Genomic DNA, 22,352 nt, shown 5'->3' with positions numbered 1-22,352 from the left:
GGTGGCTATAACGAAAATGTATACAGATACTATACAGGTATTTATGTGTTCTTCAGTTTTAACATGTTCAGTAATTACACACTGAAAAGAACACTTAAAAAAATAAATACATTTAATTAATTATGAACATGTTAAATATGTATATGCATTTAGCTGTGGGGAAATATAAGGTTACAAAGGAAACGCAGGAACGAACCCGAATTGATTTGGAAAATATAATGACATTGATTTGCATTAAACACACGATGGCGCTATGATCCACTTCTGAAAGCTCCCACAAGCCTCGTGAGACTGACGGGGCGCATTTATGAAGTCAACTCCCAACAAAACGATCCCACAGACAGACAAATAAAAGCATCAAGCAAATAAGTAAAGAAGCAACTTGGTAACCAGACAAACAGACAAACAGACAAACAGATACGCGTTTCGAAATAACATTTACGAATATTAATCGGATTGTCACATGGCCTCTCCCCTACGCTGGCGAGGGCTCTGTTTTCTCCTTGCAGCACAGCGTCTTGGTGACGGAGCCCGGCAGGAAGGGCACTCTCTCCAGACGGGACAGGTAGACGAGCGGCTGGATGCTACTGCTGATGTTCAGGAAGGCAAAGCCCACGGGCTGAACGTAGCAGGTGAAGGCCACGGGTGAGTAGTGGTCCTGGAAGGGGAACAGGGCCACCAGCGGCAGGTAGTTGCACACTATGATGGCGAGGAGCGAGAGCACCATCTTGAAGGCCTTCTTCTTCATGGGGTGCATCTCGTCCTTGCCCGCGCCACGCGAGCGCTTCAGCGCCCACAGGATGGAGGCGTTGCACACCACCATCCACATGAAGGTGGCCAGCACCTCGCCCGTGAAGACCTTCTCGAAGTTGGGGAGCCCGCCAACGGTCTTGGCCGAGGCGTAGGCGAAGGTGAGGCCCAGGACGAACGCGGCCAGGCCGGCCCGGTACTTGGCGTCCTTGAGGCGGCCGAAGGCGATGGGGAAGAGCACAGCGACGAAGCGGTCCAGGCAGATGCAGGAGAGGAAGAGTGGTCCACTGGTGTCCTTCACGCCGTAGGAGAACTTCAGCGCCAACCAGGCCTTCATGCTCTGCCAGTGGTAGAGGTTGAGGAAGCTGACAGGGAGCATGAGGCCGAAGTAGGCGTCCATGAAGGCCAGGCAGCCCAGGAAGATGTCGGATGTGGACGGGTCGCGCCGGTTTCGGATCAGGATGGCGATGACCAGGATGTTGGCCGGCAGCCCCACTACGATGTTGAAGGTCTGCACCACCAGGTCAAAGAGGATGCCCTCCACCATGTTGTCACAGCCGTCAAACACGCTGAAAGGCTTGCTGGTGGTGTTGGGCAGCTCTGGGATAGTGGTGTTATGGGAAGGTGTGGAGATGAGGGTGTAGTTCGTCCGTGGGTACAAGGCATATTGGGTCAGCATGGCTTCAGAGGAGAAGACACTGTGGAAATACGTTTCAATGTACTGAGTAGAAATAATAATCACAGCCTTTTTCATCTTGATCACTGTTTATAAACTTAATAAACACCATGATACGTATTGAGACACTAATGTGGACTGATTAGATCTGGATAACTTAGTTTTATTGAAGTGGAGAAGAAGAAAACACATGTAAACTCATCCACCTTTTCACCTTCATCATCATCATCATCATCAACAACAACATCACTACTTGTCATAAGTGCTTTATGGATACTGTATTAATGCATCATTTTCATGGGCCTTTTGTATATACATTAGCTCTTGGCTATGAATATAACCCCACAGCTTGAATACAGTATTGCTCTGCTGTCTTCCTGCTGTGCTGTTGTCTGAAGTGCCACATCTAACGTGAATCTCACAAACAGGAGAAACAGACCTACTGGTTTCGTTAAGTTGGTGATAAATGCCACTTTGCTCACGGTCATTGTTCATCTGTGTAAAAACCTGAGGAGCTCGTGGAGCTCGTCATCCCACTGCACTGTTAGAAAAATAAACGAGAGGCCATAAACAGGAGAGTGTCCTGAGACAGGAGCAGCGCCCCCTGGGGACGGTTATTCTGTTATCCTGGAACCTTTTGGGACGCTCCACAGGAGAATACCTTCTGCACAAACAGCAAGAACACTCGTACACACACACACACACACACACACACACACACACACACACACACACACACACACACACACACACACACACACACACACACACACACACACAAGCACAAATATATGTGCATAAGTAAAACCACCACAGACTACATCAGTCTTAAAGCTTTATTATGACTTTACCCAGTAAAAATGTAGTAATTAGGCAGGCAACGATTTTTCAAGGGTACAGGGAATGATTCACGTGTTCAAAACGTACCACGAAGACACTGCCTTTAAAATCTTTGAGAACGTACAGCTTTTCCAAATACTTTTGAAATTAATGAGCATGATTGCTTTATAAATACAATAACCTAAACGTGAATTGCTTGATTTAGCTTTAGGTGCAAGAAAGCAGGAAAAACTATAATAATGAAAGAAAGAATAAACACTCATTAACATGGATAAGTGTGTGACGGTTAATATGTTTAATGTGTAACACACCTTCACGTCAGGAACTCAGTGGGTTTAGCTAAAGGTCGCAATGATGCCCAAGAAAGGATTTATGCTTACTGTAACTCTTTAAAAACATTTTCATCAATATATAGTAAAAACTTTTCTTTCTTGTGCCCTGATATTAAATAAAAAAGAAAATAATTTGCTCTCTAAATAAAAATAAAAGCTGAATTATTTCATTGTTAGTAATTAATTCGTTATTGGGTCATAACTGCTTAAAAATACAGCATCCTTTAAACAGGGCTCTCAAGTTTTGGATTCATGTCATAGTGTGAGAGTTGTTGACGGGGTGGGGTTTGAGATCGATCGCCAGTGGAGGGCGACATAGATATGGTGTCGGAGGTAAATAAACTAGATTTATTTTTCTAGCCGTGTGAAATCGGAAGTGTGGCGTGTGAGCGTGTGAAGACGGTCAAATGCGTGTGTCACACGCTCAATGCGTGAGACTTGAGAGCCCTGCTTTAAAGCTGAGCATATCGTGAAAAGAAGTACGGATAAAAACCGTGCGGGTCTTTTATAGCCGAATCCGTGCTTAGCGCCGCCCTGAGGTCTACCGGGAGGACGTGCTCACGCGCTCTGTCTGGGCCACGAAAGGTCCCTCATGGCGCTAATAAACATGGCTAGCCGTAGGGTAATGTACCCTCTGATTGCTAAACAGGCTCTCTAGAGATGACACTCTTAATCAACTATGTATTTTTTTACATTTCTTTTGCTCTGGGAATTGCGAACAGTTAAACATAGATTACGGGCAGCTGATTAAACAGAACATGTCAGTGTAGGAACTACACTATAAAGTAAAAAATTACAGTAGGCTAGGACTGTCAGATAAAGCAGGATCAAAGCCACATCACCATCCATAAATTCCATTTCAGTCTCGCAGAGTTAGCAAAGAAAAGATTTGAGGAACTTAAAAACTACCTTTGATTTAATTCTAAAATTCAGAACACATAGCACACATTGATCTTTGTGCTAGCATGTATTTCATATATCAAAACTATTTTGTATTAAACTAAACTAATATTTCTCAGGTGATGATTATGATGATTATGATGCTGATGACAACGACTATGATTATGTTGATATGGATGTAAAAGTGTCATGGTGCAAAAATGAATGTAGCGATATTAATGTTTACATTAACACATAATGCCCTGTGATGGCATGTATCCAATGCCATAGAGCATGCACTAGCATCTCGATGCATTTTGTCAGAAAGGATATAAACAAACCTCTCACGCACAAGATCTTCTTACTAGATGCAATCAGGACCAAATATGTACAAATGAACTCACCTTAGATAAGTTCGCTCACATCAACCGTGCTCCTTTCCTTTATTATGTCTTTTCAGCCACTACACAGGTGCTTTAAAAATCAAATGGCAGAATTTGGATGCTGCGTCAGGGGTAGCTATATAAACTTTGTCAAACCCTGAGGAATTAGAAATGTTGTAGAGAGGGAGGATCTACTGGAGAACCTTCGTGTAGCACCATCCCTGGAGACGTGACTGACAGGCTGTGTTGTCAGGTGTTCACCAATGTTGCGATTGCTCGGTGCTTTAAGTGTTTAGTTGTTTCACTACGGCATTTATTTAGACATCCTGAAACATATCAAATATGTTCATATTCAAATCAGCGATACACATATAAAAATAGTCAAATCAGTGATACAAATCAACGTCCATAACCAAACGTGTAGCCAATCAATCATGAAGCATCACTTGTAATGTGGCAGCGGCTGATATAATTTGATGAACTGGTAGTTCAATAACTAGAATTACAGATTAACTAGAACCACAGGTAGAACATCTTGGCATGATGAACAAAAAACCTGGAAACCAATCTGTGTTCCACCAGCACAATTTGACCATTTGTAACATTTATGAATAACATGCAGATTCAGAATATACTGTCCAAAGACATTTCCAGCATCTGTGTCCCAAATGATCCTGTTTTCCATGTGTGAACGAGTTTTAATGAGCCCATGGAGGGCACACAGAGGGCCTGTACATGGTCATGGAGACTTCATGGAGAGGTCATGATGTATAAAATGTTTAAAGTATGTGAAGTGTAAAAAGAAACTATTCTGTTTCATTCTGTCCCCTGAACGAATGAAAGAACTGAAGAACTTTGCTATATTTTACACTCGTTTTCTCCTTCTCCTCTAATCTAATTGTGACAGGATGACAGGATTTGAGAGCTTCCGTTTGGAGACCCTCATGGCCTGCATGAGGGAATTCATGTGATTGAGGTTGCGAGTGCTTCTTTGAGAAGCAGAATTCTGTTCCAGATATATAAGGAATCTACACCCCCCCCCCAACAATTAGAACAGACCTATCTTATTTAACAACAATAGCACTAATATTAGAGTGAGAGTGAGATTTATCTTACAGTGAACATCTGATGTGGGCGGGTCTATTGGAGAGAGGTGTGTTTATGTAGCTGACTATATAAGATAGAAGCAGTAGCAGTGAAGATGAATAATAAAAATCTCTGATGCCGTGAACCACCCCCCCCCCCCCTCCCCCAACCAAAGCACTCACCTGACCCTCTCCAGAGTACTCCGTGGCCCTATGCGAGGGTGGGGTGGGGTATTGTGGGGTGGATACTCTGTGCTCTGGGGCATGCCAACCCAGGGGCCCTGTGAGTCCCTCCCACCCCACACACATCACTCCTCATCCCCTCTTAAAGCTCTGGTGTCTCAGACACAAAAGGCAGACATAGAGGACAGTAGCAACAGCGCCAGCACACGCGTCAATGTCTGCCACGGACTCAGGGGCGGCTCACAGATTATCAGCTATCGGAAAACAAGCAGACGTCTTGGGAAAGAGCACCGCACAAAACCATTTTGTTATGTGGGATTCACTTCAGCTTTTCTTACGGCATTACGAGCAAAGCTTCGGACCCTGCAAGCGTGCTTTGAGAAGCCTGCTTTAATTAGTGTGCCTCTGGATGAGATTAATGTGCTTAAGAGGTTTCATTTGAATGCTTTAAATGATTTCACCACTTTTACTGTGAGTTAAGTAGATTGCTTACTGTATGCTACCGATACAAAGTACCTTGAATGAATCGCGAACTTTTAGTTCAGTATGTGTCTAATGCACTTATGACGTGCGCTACAGTGAATGTTATAGCGTGAGTGCACTAGTTGTGGAGTGAGTGCACTAGAGTCTAGACAGAGTACCATAAGTAATCAGCACTTGTTACTGCCACTGATTCACCTCAGCGATGAGTGTGTGGTTAAGGTTTAGAGACGCGGAGAACCAAACATGTAGCGTGTCAGGCGGGTGTGAGCGGAGACGTGAGTGGAGACGCACTCACACACATCTCAGCCCCCACTTTCCATACCTGTGATGGCCACAGGAGGAGTTAACGCACACGGGGCGAGGGCTGGCGGGGAGTGCAGCTGTGATACAGCCCTGTTCTTGAATCATACGGCCATTCAAAAGGCCAGAGGCCCGACTGGACAAGTCTAATTACCCGCAGGCAATAAACAGGTCATTTAAAGGACACGGTGGACCTGCTCGGTTTTCCATTTGTCAGAGGTGTAAGGGGCATTGTGCAGACTTCTCCATCACCCACCGATGGTGCATAATAGAGGTGCTCTGGTGGGTTTTGCTGTATAAAACATGGAGGGGGTGGTGGTGATATGCAGCTGGAAGTCAGAAATAGGTGGTGGTGGTGGGGGGGGGGGGGGGGGGGGGGGGTGACAGCGGTGTTCTGAACGACCCCAGCATGGGGACCAGGGCACTGGGACAGGTCCCATCGGGGCACAGAGAAATGAGATCTATTTAACAGAAAAATGATGGATCACCTCATTCTCATAACAATACACTTCTCTCCTCTCTCTCTGTATGACTCATTTCAGAAACTCATTTCTGAGTGTTTTTCCATCTTTTTCTTTCTCCCCTTCTCGCTTTATCTCATTTCTGTCCTTTCTCTCTTGTGTCCTCCCTTTCTCTTGTGTTCTCCCTCTCTTTCTCTCTCATGTCCTCCCTCTCTTTTTTGCTCATGTCCTCCCTCTCTTTTTCTCATGTCCTTCCTCTCTTTCATTAATCCAGCTCCCTCTCCACTCTGAGGCAGACCAGTAGTGAAAGTATCAGCATACAGACCTGGATCTCTGTTACTGGATCTCTGCTCCTGGATCTCTGCTACTGGATCTCTGCTCCTGGATCTCTTCCTGGGTTTTATTAAGTTCAAAATGATAACAAACTGTGCGCAATGATTTAATATCTCTCCATGGGTCTACTTTCAATACATCATGCAATTTTAGGAACACAAACCAAAACAACTAACGACACAGAATATAAATGATCATACCTGTCAAGTTTTGTATTTAAAAATACGGGACATTTCCCGTATATGACGTCATCGCCTAATTTGCATAATCAGTTATTTGCATATAGCTGCAATCGAGGCTGTAGGAGAAACGAAAACATCTTTGCAGTGGCAAAAAGTGAAGAAAAAACACCCCAAATATGTTTTGAACTACAAATTAATAAAAAAATTTAAATTTTCTAGTGGTATTTCTAGCTACAAATGGGGACATCTCCTGGGCATATTTCTGTGCCTTTAGCCCGCGTTTGTGCTTGGCAGATTGTTCGTGCTGACGGACATCGTTCTTTCCCCCATGAGAGACACTAAAATCACAGCTACAAATCTTACAGAATGATGCCCCTTCATGCTCCACTTTAGGAAAGTAAATTCCCTGTCCCATTCGTCAAGGTACTTAGACGTACGCTTAGCTTTTTTGGCAGGACTGCCTTCTCTTGTTAAATCTATCTCTGATTTGTTGTTCCAGGTTTGCTCCCACTGTCGACACTAAACCCGCGAGTTTTAAATTTATTTATTTTTTTAAAGCATTCATGTGCCGCTCCAAACAGAATTCTGTCACTAGCCTCGCGAGAACTGCCACCTGTAGTAGTCTGGGTGGCAGTTCCACCTGCAGTGGTCTGGGTGGCAGTTCCACCTGCTGTAGACTGGGTGGCAGTTCCACCTGCAATAGTCTGGGTGGCAGTTCCACCTGCAGTAGTCTGGGTGGCAGTTCCACCTGCAGTAGTCTGGGTGGCAGTTCCACCTGCAGTAGTCTGGGTGGCAGTTCCACCTGCAGTGGTCTGGGTGGCAGTTCCACCTACAGTAGTCTGGGTGGCAGTTCCACCTGCAGTAGTCTGGGTGGCAGTTCCACCTGCAGTAGTCTGGGTGACAGTTCCACCTGCAGTAGTCTGGGTGACAGTTCCACCTGCAGTAGTCTGGGTGGCAGTTCCACCTGCAGTGGTCTGGGTGACAGTTCCACCTACAGTGGTCTGGGTGGCAGTTCCACCTGCAGTGGTCTGGGTGACAGTTCCACCTGCAGTAGTCTGGGTGGCAGTTCCACCTGCAGTGGTCTGGGTGGCAGTTCCACCGGCAGTGGTCTGGGTGGCAGTTCCACCTGCAGTAGTCTGGGTGGCAGTTCTCGCGAGGCTAGTGACAGAATTCTGTTTGGAGCGGCACATGAATGCTTTAAAAAAATAAAAATTGAAAACTGAAAATACGGGAAAATAAAAATACGGGACGACGCCGGGACAGAGCGGTAAAATACGGGACTGTCCCGGCCAAAACGGGACACTTGACAGGTATGTAAATGAGATTTTAGTGACATTAAATACAGCATATACAGTACAGAGAATTGTAATTTTTGGATTCATTTTCAGTGTTTGAGTAAAAGTGAATTTATTTAGGTACTTTACCTTGAAATTTTGTGGTTAACTTAAGTGGCAAAACACAAGATCTGCTCAGTCTTTTCCATGGTGTAGACATCTTACTGCCACCTTGTGACATGTTTTTGCAAAGTGCGACAGGGTTACCTTCTCTACATTCTTGGTGAGCACATATGACCAAATTTATATGCATATCCCTCTTAATTATTCCTATATTATGGAGTTTCTGCCATACCCATTGATAGTAGGTGTATTAAATCATACAGCAGGGAACTCTCCATCCACAAACACCAGCAGTAGAACGAGTTACGCTGAAGAGCTCTGCGGCACTGGAACAGGATGCCACCTTCGCCCATGTGAACTTTGTGTGCTTTTATTTTGAAATTGAAGTGTTGAGGTGCCGCAGCAGCTCAGGCGTGAAGGGGCAGACCACCTGACCTCGCGGAGTGGCACGTGGTCAGGTGGTCACAGAGCCTAGTGTGAGTACGCCTTAACTGGCCTCTTGTTTTTGTTTCACACGAGTGTCTTTCGGTCGTTCTGCGATATTAAATAAGGAAAGGCCTTTTTGTCTTTATTTCATATGCTAAACAACATATATGATGAAAGATGATCTTATATGAAATTTGAATCATATGCCATGTTAATGATATTAAACCAAAATGTTACCCCGTATTACATTATTGTCACGGCAGCGCTAGCACGTGGCACGTTTTGAGCTCCACATGTCTGGGTTTAGTTGCCACGCCTCCCTCAGGAGGTGTCGTACCTTATTGGTCGCGCCACCTGGGGCCTTTTATACTGCTATGTTTCGTCTTATTTAAGACTTTCGTTGTTATGTCCGTTCTCGTTTATTAACATTTTGCTGGCTCTTTTCATTATCGTTAGTACACTTTTATGTTCGGTTGATGTCTCACGTTTACTTCCTTCCCACGTTCTTCCCCAGTGACAATACACACTTTTGACACCCAGCTAAACTTGTTAATAACTCAGAATATCAATAACTAAAAGTCCCCCCAAATATTGTTTATTAAACTAACTTCACACAATGTCAGAATCTCGCCAAGATTTAATTCAGACATTCTGCCTAACCGTCAAACAGCAGAAAACAGTCAAACCCAGCACAAGATAGAGTCAGCTAAAGCCAGGCCCGATTTATCACATCGTGTTTGAAGTCCAGGACGTGAAGACTGGCAGAGAATAGACACATTAATCATTTTGTTTGCCTGAGTAGCATGGATTACAGTTGCTAGAAAGTAGAGGGAATGAGAGAGTGCAAGAGAGAGAGGCAGAAATGAGCACAATATATTCTGATATTTAGAATTAGGACACATTTCTTGATCATCCATTTTGTATGTTACTGCCATTATTTACTGTTTCTTAGAAACACACCCTACAGATTGATGCACTGCAGTGGATAACAATGAACAAATGTCTTCAGAAATATTGCCCTGTTTTCACTCATATAGGAAGCAAAATGTTCAAGCTCAGTACTGACTAAAAGAACTGAATACTTGATCTTTCTCTTTCTCCCTCTCTCTCTCCCTCTCTGTGTTTCTCTCCCTTTCTGTCTGATGCAAACTTTAAGAAGTTCATTTTAGTAAACTGCTATTCTGACAGCGCCCTGGTTTGTCTGAATTATTAAGATTGCACTCCAGAGCCTGTGGTGCAACGTGGCGTAGATGAGGTGGAGAAGGACGTTCATCACCGCTGGGGATTCTTCATACTGCTTATTCCAATATTTAAAACGGCAGCATGTCTGAGGAGGTTTGAAATGAAAGGCTTTGGTTCTGGAAGACATTTGAGTTCAGTGAGTTAAAGACGTGAGTTGCTGTGCATTCAGATTTGTGTGTGGAGGCCTGAGAACAAACCCAGTATTTAATACCAAACACTGGCTCATATCTGTGTACTATTAATGTCATGCACAGATCTGGAGCACACATGCACGCGCATTTCACAAGTCTGAAAGGTCTCGACCTGCGGCAACAGCTGGCGGGTGTCAAAAGGTCACGCCAAAGCCTCAGAAGATTAATAGTGGGCGTGAAGTAGACAGGAGCCAATCAGAGAAGCAGGCCGGATCAATCCATCTGCCCCACACATTCCCTCCGAGCTGGTTCTAGAGGTGCTCGTTGAGCTATAGAGAGATAAACAGCATGTTGACCACGCCCCTGGCTCCTCTGCAGGCCAAAGAGAAGTGAGAAGAAGCAACAGAAAGATCTGCATAATGGATGTATAAATCCTCTATGAACAGCCAGTGCCACTCACACTAAGTTCATATGTTTTAAGACCTGGGTGTTTGTGGAAATGGGTCAAATCTGAAGGCAGAGGAGAGTTGCAATGGCAAATAAATACAGAGATGAAAAATACAGAGTCATAAGTCTTACTGCACTACTCAGTGAGACTAATAGAAATCTGTCAGACGAATGTCAGGGAAAACTAGAGTTTACCCAGCCTGTACGACATTTATAACAGCTTAACTTTAAGCCCATTTCTTCATTTTACCCATCTTAAATGTTTAACCTCCCTCTATAGCACAAAATATTTTCTTGGCTTTACAAGGCTTTGTGAGGAGTAAATGTGATTGGCCACAGGAAGAGCCAATGGCCTGTGGGTCTGTGGGCCTGTGGTGTGGATCTGTGGCACCAGGTCATGGTGAGACTGCGTCTGAGGTCACAGAGACACCGTCTGATTCATTCTGATTGGGTACATGGTGATGCTCCCCGGATCCCGCAAGTCAGGTGGGGAATGTGCAATCTTTATCTGCTTTCAGTTTACTTTAAGTTACTTTCACTCGCATTGTGCTCAACATACATTTAGGGATAGCTTGTGATGAGGGTAAGGGAGGGAGTAAGATGTAAATGGACGTTTGGAGGGATGTCGTTTCTCCATAGTGAACAAACAAAAGAACACAGTGGTGAGCAAGCTCAATGTGCAGACAAGCAGTCTGTGTGTGTGTGTGTGTGTGTCTGCGCGCGTGTGTGTGTGTGTGTGTGTGCGTGTGTGTGTCCCTTGAGATGGGAGCCTGTCGTTCTGTAACAGTGCTATAAAAAGTTACAATCCAAAAGATACAGCTGCATGATTTTCACCTATATTTGGGCTCAGTGTCGAACGATTGTCAGACAACACAGAGTAACTCCAGGTTCTTTAGTTCTACTATTCCGCACCATGCACAATAATATGCGAGTATCCCGGAGCAACATCAACGAAAAACAATCAACTTATAGCTGATAGAGGAATTCTGAAAACATCTTTGGAATAACTGTACAAAAACAATTTTTTTTTCACATGGGACAAAATCTTTGTTAGCTGCTGTAGACATATTAGTTTCAGCTGAGTTATTGAATCATTTGCAGTTGTTACTGAATAATGTACTTTAACAACGGTTAAATAATATGCCCTGAGGTTAAAGCGTCCTGGTTCACCTGTACTAATTTAAACACTAAAACGTCCAATTATTCTGACATTGCTTAGACAGCCATGGAAAACAAGACTAACTTAAGTGTAGATTTAATCTGGCATACAATTCAAAAGTATATACACCACATAAGATTCCACTGTACCTGCCTGGGATTTTCTTGAGATTTTCAAAACTATATGTCAGCGTCCAGGTGACGCGGAACCCTTCTCTAGAGTCAGGGCTTTGGGTCTGGCAGGCATTTTGTGTGCTATTAGTTTCATTGTGGAACAAACGAAAGCTCTGTGTGTTTTCTCAGCATAATTTAGATACTTTTGAATGCACAGGTGCACACAAGGGTAAACTATCTGTGTACCATTTCAGAAAAAAAGGTTCAGTCTGAAAAACAATTCAGTTCTTATGTTCCTATGCAGTCTACTTTTGTAGAAAGAAGTATTCTCTTCCAGAAGAGATTCTGGAATACCTTTGGAAATTTGCAAAACTTTTCTAACATCCACTTGTCTACGGACACCCCAGGGAGAAAATAATTTAAATATGCATTGTGATTTTTAGTTCAGTTTACAGGTTATTTACTTGTTTGGAGTGTTCTGAGCACCCTGATAAGATACTTAAACTACATCTGAAATGTAACAACACATGGAGTTGATGTCTGACTGGGAGACTCAAAACTGCAAGTTAATGAGTTTTTGAAGGTCTCCTCTCCACGGAGGCCCAGGGAGGCAACACAAATACATTAAGGAGACATTTAGAAGCGCACAGCACTGAAACATTAAGTGATATCACATTAGCATTAAGCAGCAACACAACAACATTAATCAAAACGATGAACATTTTCAAAAGCGCTGCATTTGAGTTCATTCACAACAAAAGTGATCCAGGCCACTAGAGATGCTTCACAAGGTCATCTTATATGTTAATATCTTTATTAACGTATAAGATGACCTTGTGAAGCATCTCTAGTGACCTGGATCACTTTTGTTGTGAATGAACTCAAGACTGACAGACTGAGAGAGTTTGACATTTCAAGACACAGGTTCAGTGGTATATTTAAGGAAAGATAAACGTTTTGACAATTTATAGTAAGAGAGTAAACAAGTTCCTTGCAAACATTTAGCTCCTTATTTAATGTTTCAGTCCTCATGTTCCTCATGTAATATCTTTATTAACATATAAGATGACCTTGTAAAGCATCTCTAGTGGCCTGGATCACTTTTGGTGTGAATGAACACAAGCAAGCCAAGATTGACAGACTGAGAGAGTTTGACATTTCAAGACACAGGTTCAATGGTAAATTTAATGAAGGATAAACGTTTTGACAATTTATAATAAGAGAGTAAACAAGTTCCTTGCAAAGGTTTAGCTCCTCATTTAATGTTTCAGTCCTCATGTTCATGTGGAAAATATTGACCCCTAGTGGCCAGGAGTATTTTCATTGTGCGTAACCTCAAATGCAGTGTTTGTGGATATGTTTTTAGTTTTGCTTAATAGTGCTGGTGTGGTGGTTTAATGTTAATGTAATGTCATTAATATTTCAGTGCTGGGAGCTTTAGATTGTTTTCACAAATGCAGTGTTTTATATATGCTTGTATAATGTTAAAACTTGATATGTTTGTATTTGACATTTAATGAAGGTGTCTTCTTGAATTTAGCTATCTTTGTTCTTTGATCTCACCAGGCCACCGTATTGTCCAACTAAGTTTTTAAGCACATAGAAGGTTCCCTTCTGAATGAGGAATTAGAATTTTATTTAGGGGCTTTATGGTAAGACACCTAAAGATATGCTTCTCTTTAGAGTGACACTTTTAATTCATACTTAAATTGTAGTAAGCATTTATACAAGTCCAAAGTTAATCTCTTGGGTTTTGTTTACCAATATGTAAACAATAACAGACACCAAGACATGACATCAGCATCGTGACACGCTGGGAGTCACGAGACTAATGTGTTGTTAAGGTACCTCGGAGCGATCTCAGTGCTTAGCCCGCTATTTTATAATGAGAACCCCGAGAACGTATAATGAGATTTATAATGTGAACTCTGTGTGTATCTCCATATCTGTTGCCCGTCTACATTTCATTTTCATTTCAGTCTTCTGCTCCCTCACAAACGTATGCAGGCATCACAGGAATCTCAGCATCGACAGCCATTTTAATCAAGTCACCCCATAATGTCCTCCATTAAAAACCAGTAATCAAATGTCTGCACTAATGAATAATCAAGCACACATGCGATCGCACAGAAGCGAACAGGTGGTGGAATCTCATAGCCGTGCGGCAATTGCAGATTGATCTGTAATAGTGAAATTACACGCAGTCTGATCTACGTACAAACGTCAGCCAGGGCGCTTTTCAATTATGGGCCGCTCGTTATCGTTGCGAATGGAGCGCGCTTGGCACTCACACGACCCTCGTGTGTGCACGTCTGTGTTCATAATGCATACGTGAATCGACCATAGAACAGAGACAGCCAGCGATTGCACACATTTGTAATTCCTGTAGCTTTGGGGTCGGGTTCGTATAGGCCTACATGTATTTCTCAGCATGCCTGATCATGTCATTAGAGTGTGCGCTAATAGACTTCAGACCGATGCAATTGCGCACCAGCGGCAGGTGTTTTTACTGTGCGTTCACTGTGAAGGGCAAATCTGCTCTTCATCGCAGTTGCACGCGTGAAGGAGACAGCGTGAATGTTGTTCTTACAAGTTCCTCTCCACACATGAATACGTGGAAACGTGACACGGCCAAGTTGTGTACTTGTACTTTCGCGATCATTCTGCTTCTAGTCTATAGAGTGGTGTCTGTAGAAGCAGTATCATTTAACTGAGTGAGTTAATGTGAGGCCAGGCTCGAGTGTTTCTCTACATGCGGTAGCGGTAGGCCTAGTTATCATATACACACAAAAGCATAGCTACTGATGGACACACAAGTAACTCATTAGCTCAGCCCTGAGAACAATAATTAGTCTTTCTATTATATTTCTCTCCTCTCTCTCTCTCTCTCTCTCTCTCTCTCTCTCTCTCTCTCTCTCACCCTCACACACACACACACACACACACACACACACACACACACACACACACATTTAGCACCAGTTTGCAGTTTGAGAACATTCCTCAGGATGTGCCAGAGTGTAGGTGGACCTACCACACATCATCATTCCCCCAAGGCCATCTGCCTCCACGGGTCTGAGCAGACCTGCTGGCCCAATGAGAGGCTCAGGATGGGTTCAGCACTTGTTTGAACAGGCGGAGGAAAGAGAGACAGAGAAAGAGGTGGACAGAGAGAATGGCGCAGTTCTGCAGCGTAAGCCAGAGGGAGAAAAGGCAGCAAAGATGTGCAAACGCGTCAATCAAACCTGGCAATCTGCCAAACCCCGGCATTCCTGACGATAACAAGATGGCAAGTGATGTATATTTTTGGTGAGTGGGGGAGTATGCTTTGGTGTTAAATCAATTTTTTTTTTTTGATGCACAAAAATGTAAGACAGAATGCACTGCAGCCGAGATTTTGTCTGCTGCGAAGCTTTAATAAGGATGCTTTTAAAAAGCTACTCACTGCAACTGATCATAAAAGGAAAAAAGAAACTGAATTAGAGCATAAACACAGCAAACATTTGCTGTGCCGTTTCGGGCAGGGCTAATGAAGTAGTGTAGAAGAATGAATGTGCTGAACTCGTGCTACACTGGGCCTCTGAAAACTCCAGCTCAGATCAGTTTTTTTTTAGTTTTTAAAATAAATACATGCAGTCACACTAATGTATAGACAGCTCAGTCTGTTGTTGCTCTCAGCAGTGCCATATTTATTTTAAAAAGTGTCTCAAACTATGTCTGCATTACAGGTCATTCCCCACTACTGTGTGCTCAGTGTTGAGACTATGAGCACTGACACCTGGTCCTTGTTCCCTGTCCAACACAGCTTAGAAGCATCGCTGTGTGCACATCAGCTCTGTGTCACCTTTCACTACTGTGCAATAGTTGTCATTGTGCCCTTATTTTGGGCTTCATCATGTTAATGTTTCTGTTATGTTAGTGTTCCTGTCATGTTGGTGTTCCTGTCATGTTGGTGTTCCTGTCATGTTGGTGTTTCTGTCATGTTGGTATTCCTGTCATGTTGATGTTTCTGTCATGTTGGTGTTCCTGTCATGTTGGTGTTTCTCTCATGTTGGTGTTTCTCTCATGTTGGTGTTTCTCTCATGTTGGTGTTCCTGTCATGTTGGTGTTTCTGTCATGTAGGTGTTTCTGTTATGTTGGTGTTTCTGTTATGTTGATGTTCCTGTCATGTTGGTGTTCCTGTCATGTTGGTGTTTCTGTCATGTTGGTGTTCCTGTCATGTTGGTGTTTCTGTCATGTTGATGTTTCTGTCATGTTGATGTTTCTATCATGTTGGCGTTACCATCATGGATTCCTGTTGTGGAGGGTAAATTTTCCTTGAACACAAGTGTTTTCCAGCAGCTTGCATGATGTGCCCTGCACAGGCAGACCATGTATGTAGGCATTATTCTGATCTCTGGTCTGATAAATCTGATCATCCATGTTCTGGTTCATCTATTCTATGCTCTGATTATTCTGACCTCAGTTCTGATTATTGGATCTCTGTTCTGTTTTGTATTATTCTGATGTGATTGACGTTTTGCACCATGTTGTCCAATACACATCAGAACTATTGCCACTCTTGAGGTACCAGTGACTTTATTTTATATCATAAAACACTAAATTGCAGCAGTTGTTGCAAAAACAGTTAGTGCACCAATGCCTCAAGAGAGCATATTAAGTCATGTGGTGTGACAGTAATTCAAATGTGAAACGTTCACACACAGTTTTGAGGTATCCCAGGGAGAGCTTACTGCTATGCCTGATAGATCAGATGTTGTATCCAGACACTATGTTCATTTTTGGATGGTGACAATGTTTGGTGCTATGTGTTATGAAAGCGATAGGAAGAGTATGATGGAGATGGTGGTGTGAGATCTGTCCATCTCTTTGCTTTGATATCAGAAATGTCACTGATGTGCCATGGTGTCTGACTTCTCTCATGCAGTACCCATCATCCATTTCAGCCATGTTTGAGTGTTACAGTATGACCTCACAGCAACAGAACTTTGGCTTGTAGATGTGCCAAGTAAGGGAGACAGAACAGGTCAAGCTCTCAGGAGACCTGCAGGAGAGCACATGGGAAACATCACCATCTCCACTCCTGGCACACCTCCCTACTCCCTCCCTGCCCTACTCATATCGCTTTAGATTTATAGCTTTAAAACTATAACCCAGAGTGACAGGCTATAGAAACAAAATGTAATGTAACACCTGAAGTTGAAAATAAAGACCATTCCTGAAGCTCCAACTATATGTTCTCCTAGATAACCACCTATATGGTCTCCTAGATAACCACCTATATGTTCTCCTAGGTGACAACCTATATGTTTTTCTAGATGACCACCTATATGTTCTCTTAGGTAACCACATATATGTTCTCCTAGATGACCACCTATATGTTCTCTTAGGTAACTACCTATATGTTCTACTAGGTAAATACCTATATGTTCTCCTAGGTAACCATCTATATGTTTTTCTAGATGACCACCTATATGTTCTCTTAGGTAACCACCTATATGTTCTTCTAGGTAACCACCTATATGTTCTCTTAGGTAAGCACCTATTTGTTCTATTACATAACCACCTATATGTTCTCCTAGGTAACCACCTATATGTTGTCTTAGGTAACCACCTGTATGTTCTCCTCCTCATGGACTCCATGTTTTGGGAGGTCTAAGAGCAGAAGCTGCTCAAACTCCTGCCACAGCTCTCAGTGTGCCTCTCCTCACTCACAATTCAGTGATCAAACACTCCTCAAACCGGAACACGTTATCTGAAGGCACAGTTTGCTTGTGCTTGTGATTATAAAGCAGAAAATTAAAGGATTACAGACATGTGCTGATTATCTTTAGTTGATCTTGTTTTATCCATCCATTTATACCACTTAATCCCACTAGTCAGGGCCAATCCAAGACTCGAACCCAGACCACCTTGCAATGAAGCAATAGCACTAACAACCACAACACCACACCACCCTTGATCTTCTTTCAAGATCTGCTGAGCCTGTGCACAGTGCATCACCCCGTGACCTTTCTTATGAAGAGACAAAGAGGCAATTCCTAATAAAACAAGCTCCTGTGAGATTTTGTCCTCATTATGCATATTGTAATCTAAAGGTCCCCACAGAGCCAGTGGTTATTCTGGTACTGTTTAGCTTTCTGTAATGCTTGATTTGGGTCCTGGTCAGTGGTGCTGAACTGCTCATGCAGTAATTAGTGCAGCTACTAAGCTACTGCACCCTGGATGAACACACACACACACACACACACACACACACACACACACACACACACACACACACACTAATGAGGTGTTAATTGATCATGTACCTAATCACAGTGATCTCTGCTCCTGTATCTGTTGCAAAGACAGCATGGGTGTGTGTGTGTGTGTGTGTGTGTGTGTGTGTGTGTGTGCGTGTGTGTGTGTGAGAGAGAGAGAGAGAGAAAGAGAATATGTGTGTGTGTGTGAGAGAAAGAGAATATGTGTGTGCTTATGGGAATGTGCAACAGAAAATATAAAAATGGCTTAGTGTTTTTCCAGTCTCTCTGGGGTAAACATAATGTATAAGAAAGGAAGTATCTGACATCTGCAAAATCTCTTATGAACCTTTGTGAAATGCCACTGTTCACGGGGTCATAACCTGGGCCAAACCTTCCTAGGAGTTCCCTCTACTTTTATATCACAAAGTTAAAGTCTGCTGCTCAGAAGGTGAGGAGATTAAACCCCGGAGCAGGACATACTGGTCTTCATTACATCTCATTTATTGTAACCCATCCATAGTTCTTGATGCAGTACTGGTTTATGACCAGAGCACCCATGGTTCATTCAGTAGATCCATGGTTCTCTTTCCCATAAAGAGCTGATGTATTTCCAGGATTTTGTCCAAACCAAAGAGCAACATGCGTGACTTAACCGAGAGGCAGCAAGATTTTCCAGGAACCAAGATAAATGGTTATTTGAAATAAACACTCAAATAACCAAAAGCAAAAAGTTAGAACAACATTGTATCTTTACTGAGGTTATATCAGAATTCACATGGGAAAACTGGTCAAACGTTATACATTTTGGGCTAGGTCCATTGAACTAACTCGCACTTGTTACAGTTATAGATCATTTTCATGAGTTCAATCAATCTGGCGATTATCTGAAATTATCTGAAAGATTATATGAAAACCTTAGAATAGATCCTTGTTGCTAGAGCTGGATGGCTAGGAAGCTAGCGAAACTTTAAAGTATAATTAAATGACCATGAATATTCATTTAAAATGAAAAGCCCATTACTGCTAATTGCTAACTGTGTGTGTGAATACGTGTGTGTGAATCTTACCAAGTAATGCTATAGTCTACAAAAGAAACCTTTAATTGCATCACTGTCTACCACACATTCTTGTGCTGCTAAAACTCTGTTACTATGCACATGTCTATAGTTCCCATCGATCACAGGATCGTTCCAACGGTCACCAGTGCCCCCATTAATCCTGAAGCTGCTCCTGACATTACTCTTGACATTACTGCTGACGCTACTCCTGACACTACTCCTGACAGTACTCTTGACATTACTCCTGACTTTACTCTTGATGTAAGCACAGGTGGTCGCACCTGCTTGGCATTGCTGCCTGACGCACCTCCGAGGGTGCCATTGTGTGGGCTGCAGGGTCGTCAGCTGGGGGGCCAAACTTCACTGATGTTTTGCTCCATCATCCCCCAGAACATCTCTGGGTGGTGGAACAGAGACAGGGACGTCTCCCTGCCGCCCCCTGCAGCCTGCTGAAGGATCTGTGTTCACCCCACTCTCTGACCCCATTGTTATTGAGTATTGACATTACTCCTGACGCTACTCCTGACACTACTCCTGACATTACTCTTGACATTACTCCTGATGCTACTCCTGACGCTACTCCTCACCTTGAGAGCTGTATGAGATTAAGAGTATTATTTATTATTTGAGTGGTCTAAATTCTTCTGTCAGAAGTATGACATGGAATGACAGGTCAGCTTTGCTTGCAAACTTGAGTAAGGTGCTTGAACATGATTAAATGAAATATAGGAATCACTGCTGTGTGGGCCTGCACCAGTACGGTCCGATCAGGGCACTCTGCACCTTATTTGGGTATGTAGTGGATCAGTCAATACACAAGCTCCCAAATTCCTTATGCCATGTCGACACACACAATCAGGTTCTAATTGTGCCTGAAGTCTAGCTTGCAGAACAGGGCTTTAATAATGTATGAGTTCATAGAAAAATTAGCGTTAAGGTTCACTAAGGCAGAGACCCTAAAACACTCACTCAAGTCAGGGCACTGCTGCCCTCTGGGGATGCTGTCCGCTGGAGCGCTGTGTGTGTGAGATTGCTGTGTGAGAGGCGCTTTGTGTGTGAGGTGCTGTGTGTGAGGTGCTGTGTGAGGGTGCTGTGTGTGTGAGGTGCTGTGTGTGAGGCTCTGGGTTTGAGTTTGCTATGGGTGTATCATATTTGACTTCTAGATTGGCTGAATCGCCACTTTAACTCTCTCTCTCACTTTTACCAGCAGAAAAACAGCATCTTCAAAATGTGTTCATCTCATCTCATTCATTCTCTCTCTCTCTCTCTCTCTCTCTCTCTCTCTCTCTCTCTCTCTCTCTCTCTCTCAGGCTCTGTTCCAGTACCTCCCACCACAGACAGTGGGAGACGCTCTGGCCAGACAACAAAAATGCACAGAGTTCCTGGGTTACGGGAACGCTGGGAGACTGAAAGGCAGATAAGCGTGTTACTCCGTGTTTTCACATGGGCTACTTGACGTGCAGACCACACTCTCCCGTGAGCTTCTCCTGAGAAGTTAGCCTACAGCCGCTGCTCGTCAGCCTTCTGACTCGCAGAGCACCTGGGATCTCCGCGTCGACTTCGCTACGCTGACCTGCTCGTCTGTCTCAAACGCGTCTCACGTCCTGGCTCACCCACCCATTGGCTGTGACTTGCCGTGTGTGCGTCTCCATTGCCAGATGCATTCAGCCCAGATAATGACGTTAGTCTGTTTGACAAACACATCCATTCAAGCTTCATTTAGCCTCTAGCCAGCTCTCTCTCTCTCTCTCTCTCTCTCTCGACATCCTGGAAAAAGAAACTCTGGTCTATCATTGAGACATGTGTGTACCACAAAGGCCAAACTGGACAAACAAATTATTTGCGGCGTAGGAAAATCTCTCTCCAATCCCTTAATTCCAGGAAGCTTCAGCTCACGTCATGGCTCTTGTAGAAGGGCGTTGGATAAATATACAGACACTGGGGGACACTTCTCCCAGGGGACGTGAGAGTTGTCCCCACACTGTCCCTGACCGGGGCATCATACGCGAGCACAGAGCAGGGATACGCTGTGGCCCTGAATGGGACAGACCGGACGGCAACAGGTAGAAGGACTCGTGCTTACAGCCCTTCACCTGTTCTAATGAGTCTTACAGGTTTATTACAGGTGTACGCATTTTAAAAAAGCAATTTTTTTTTTTAAAGCATCACAACGCTCTTTGTCTCTCCATAATGAAACCGTACTGTAGATTAAAGCTGCAAGCAACTTCTTTAAATCCAGCAATGGAAAAACAGACTGCAATTAGAGTTAAATAAGGCCCATGGGCACCTAAAGGAAATGTAATACAGTATAAGTCATTAGATCTGAAAGATAGTGCTTTTCACTGTTAGGTTCATCGCGTTCAGTTCAGAATAACTGGAAGAGTGACGTCTGGAGGCTCTTTACTTAGAACCGAATTAATCATATTTGTCCTTTTGTCTGTTCTGAAAACTTTTCCGTCTGTTTCTTCTTTTATCCTATTCATTCTCTTGACACCCAGGAGATTCAGTAGTTCACCACTCACCATCTCAGCTCTGGAGCTGTTCAGTCTATTGTGGTTCATGGTTTTAACACCCTGAGAAGAAAAAAATTATCTTTATCCATCATGTCATCCATTGTACGAGGTGTTAACTGCATGAAATGTCTGGCAGTGAGATGGTCATTCGTGGACTCTGTTCTGAGTGCTGAGCTCTGAGGAGATCGTATGTTGAAAACAGGAAGTGGGAGGTGAGGGGTAGTGGAGGTCTTCTCTCAGACCAGCCGGCTGGCCAGCAGTGCACGACTGGCATGCTCCAACCCTCCATGCTTCTGTTGTCTAGTGCCTTCGCCACCGCCCCCCCAGAGTGCTCCACCAATCAGCTTAGCCCCCTCCTCACTGTGAAGTCATTTGTTTACATTCCGGTTATTCTAAATCATTTCTGTTTGCATTTCCTCTGGTCATTCATGGTTTGACTGTGACCTGAATGACCTTCCTGTTACCTAGCGACCTATTACCCCCGCCTTTAGCATGCAGATGCCTCATGCATTCATCTGAACAGGAACGTCCAGCCTCATCTGAAGCAAGCAGCTCTTAAGACAATCGCCGACTCCTATAGAGCACAAATAAATTAATGAGGGAAGAGTCATTGTCAAAGTACATCAAAGCATGACTCAGGACAGGAAACGCTACGTTATGAAGCTCTGTGGCCTACATGCAGTGTCACCTCTATCATGCTCTCTCTCTCTGTCTCTCCTTCTCTTTACTTTTTC

At 43.5% G+C, this 22,352-nt stretch overlaps 1 protein-coding gene across 1 annotated transcript; it reads right to left on the bottom strand.

The window, feature by feature from the left end:
• Nucleotides 1–426: 426 nt before the first annotated feature.
• On the bottom strand, nucleotides 427–1,432 carry LOC143516290 (G-protein coupled receptor 183-like). Its single transcript, XM_077007848.1, has one exon. The coding sequence runs from the start codon at nucleotides 1,427–1,429 to the stop codon at nucleotides 476–478; it is 954 nt and encodes a 317-aa protein (XP_076863963.1). The 5' UTR covers nucleotides 1,430–1,432; the 3' UTR covers nucleotides 427–475.
• Nucleotides 1,433–22,352: the final 20,920 nt, after the last annotated feature.

The sequence above is a fragment of the Brachyhypopomus gauderio genome, chromosome 6 (genome assembly GCF_052324685.1).
Source record: "Brachyhypopomus gauderio isolate BG-103 chromosome 6, BGAUD_0.2, whole genome shotgun sequence".
Classification (NCBI taxonomy): Eukaryota; Metazoa; Chordata; class Actinopteri; order Gymnotiformes; family Hypopomidae; genus Brachyhypopomus; species Brachyhypopomus gauderio.
This window is presented reverse-complemented; position numbering and strand designations above follow the sequence as displayed.

Coding starts and splice junctions, on each gene's coding strand:
- LOC143516290 (XM_077007848.1), bottom strand. CDS start 1,429: ATGCTGACCCAATATGCCTTGTACCCACGGACGAACTACACCCTCATC.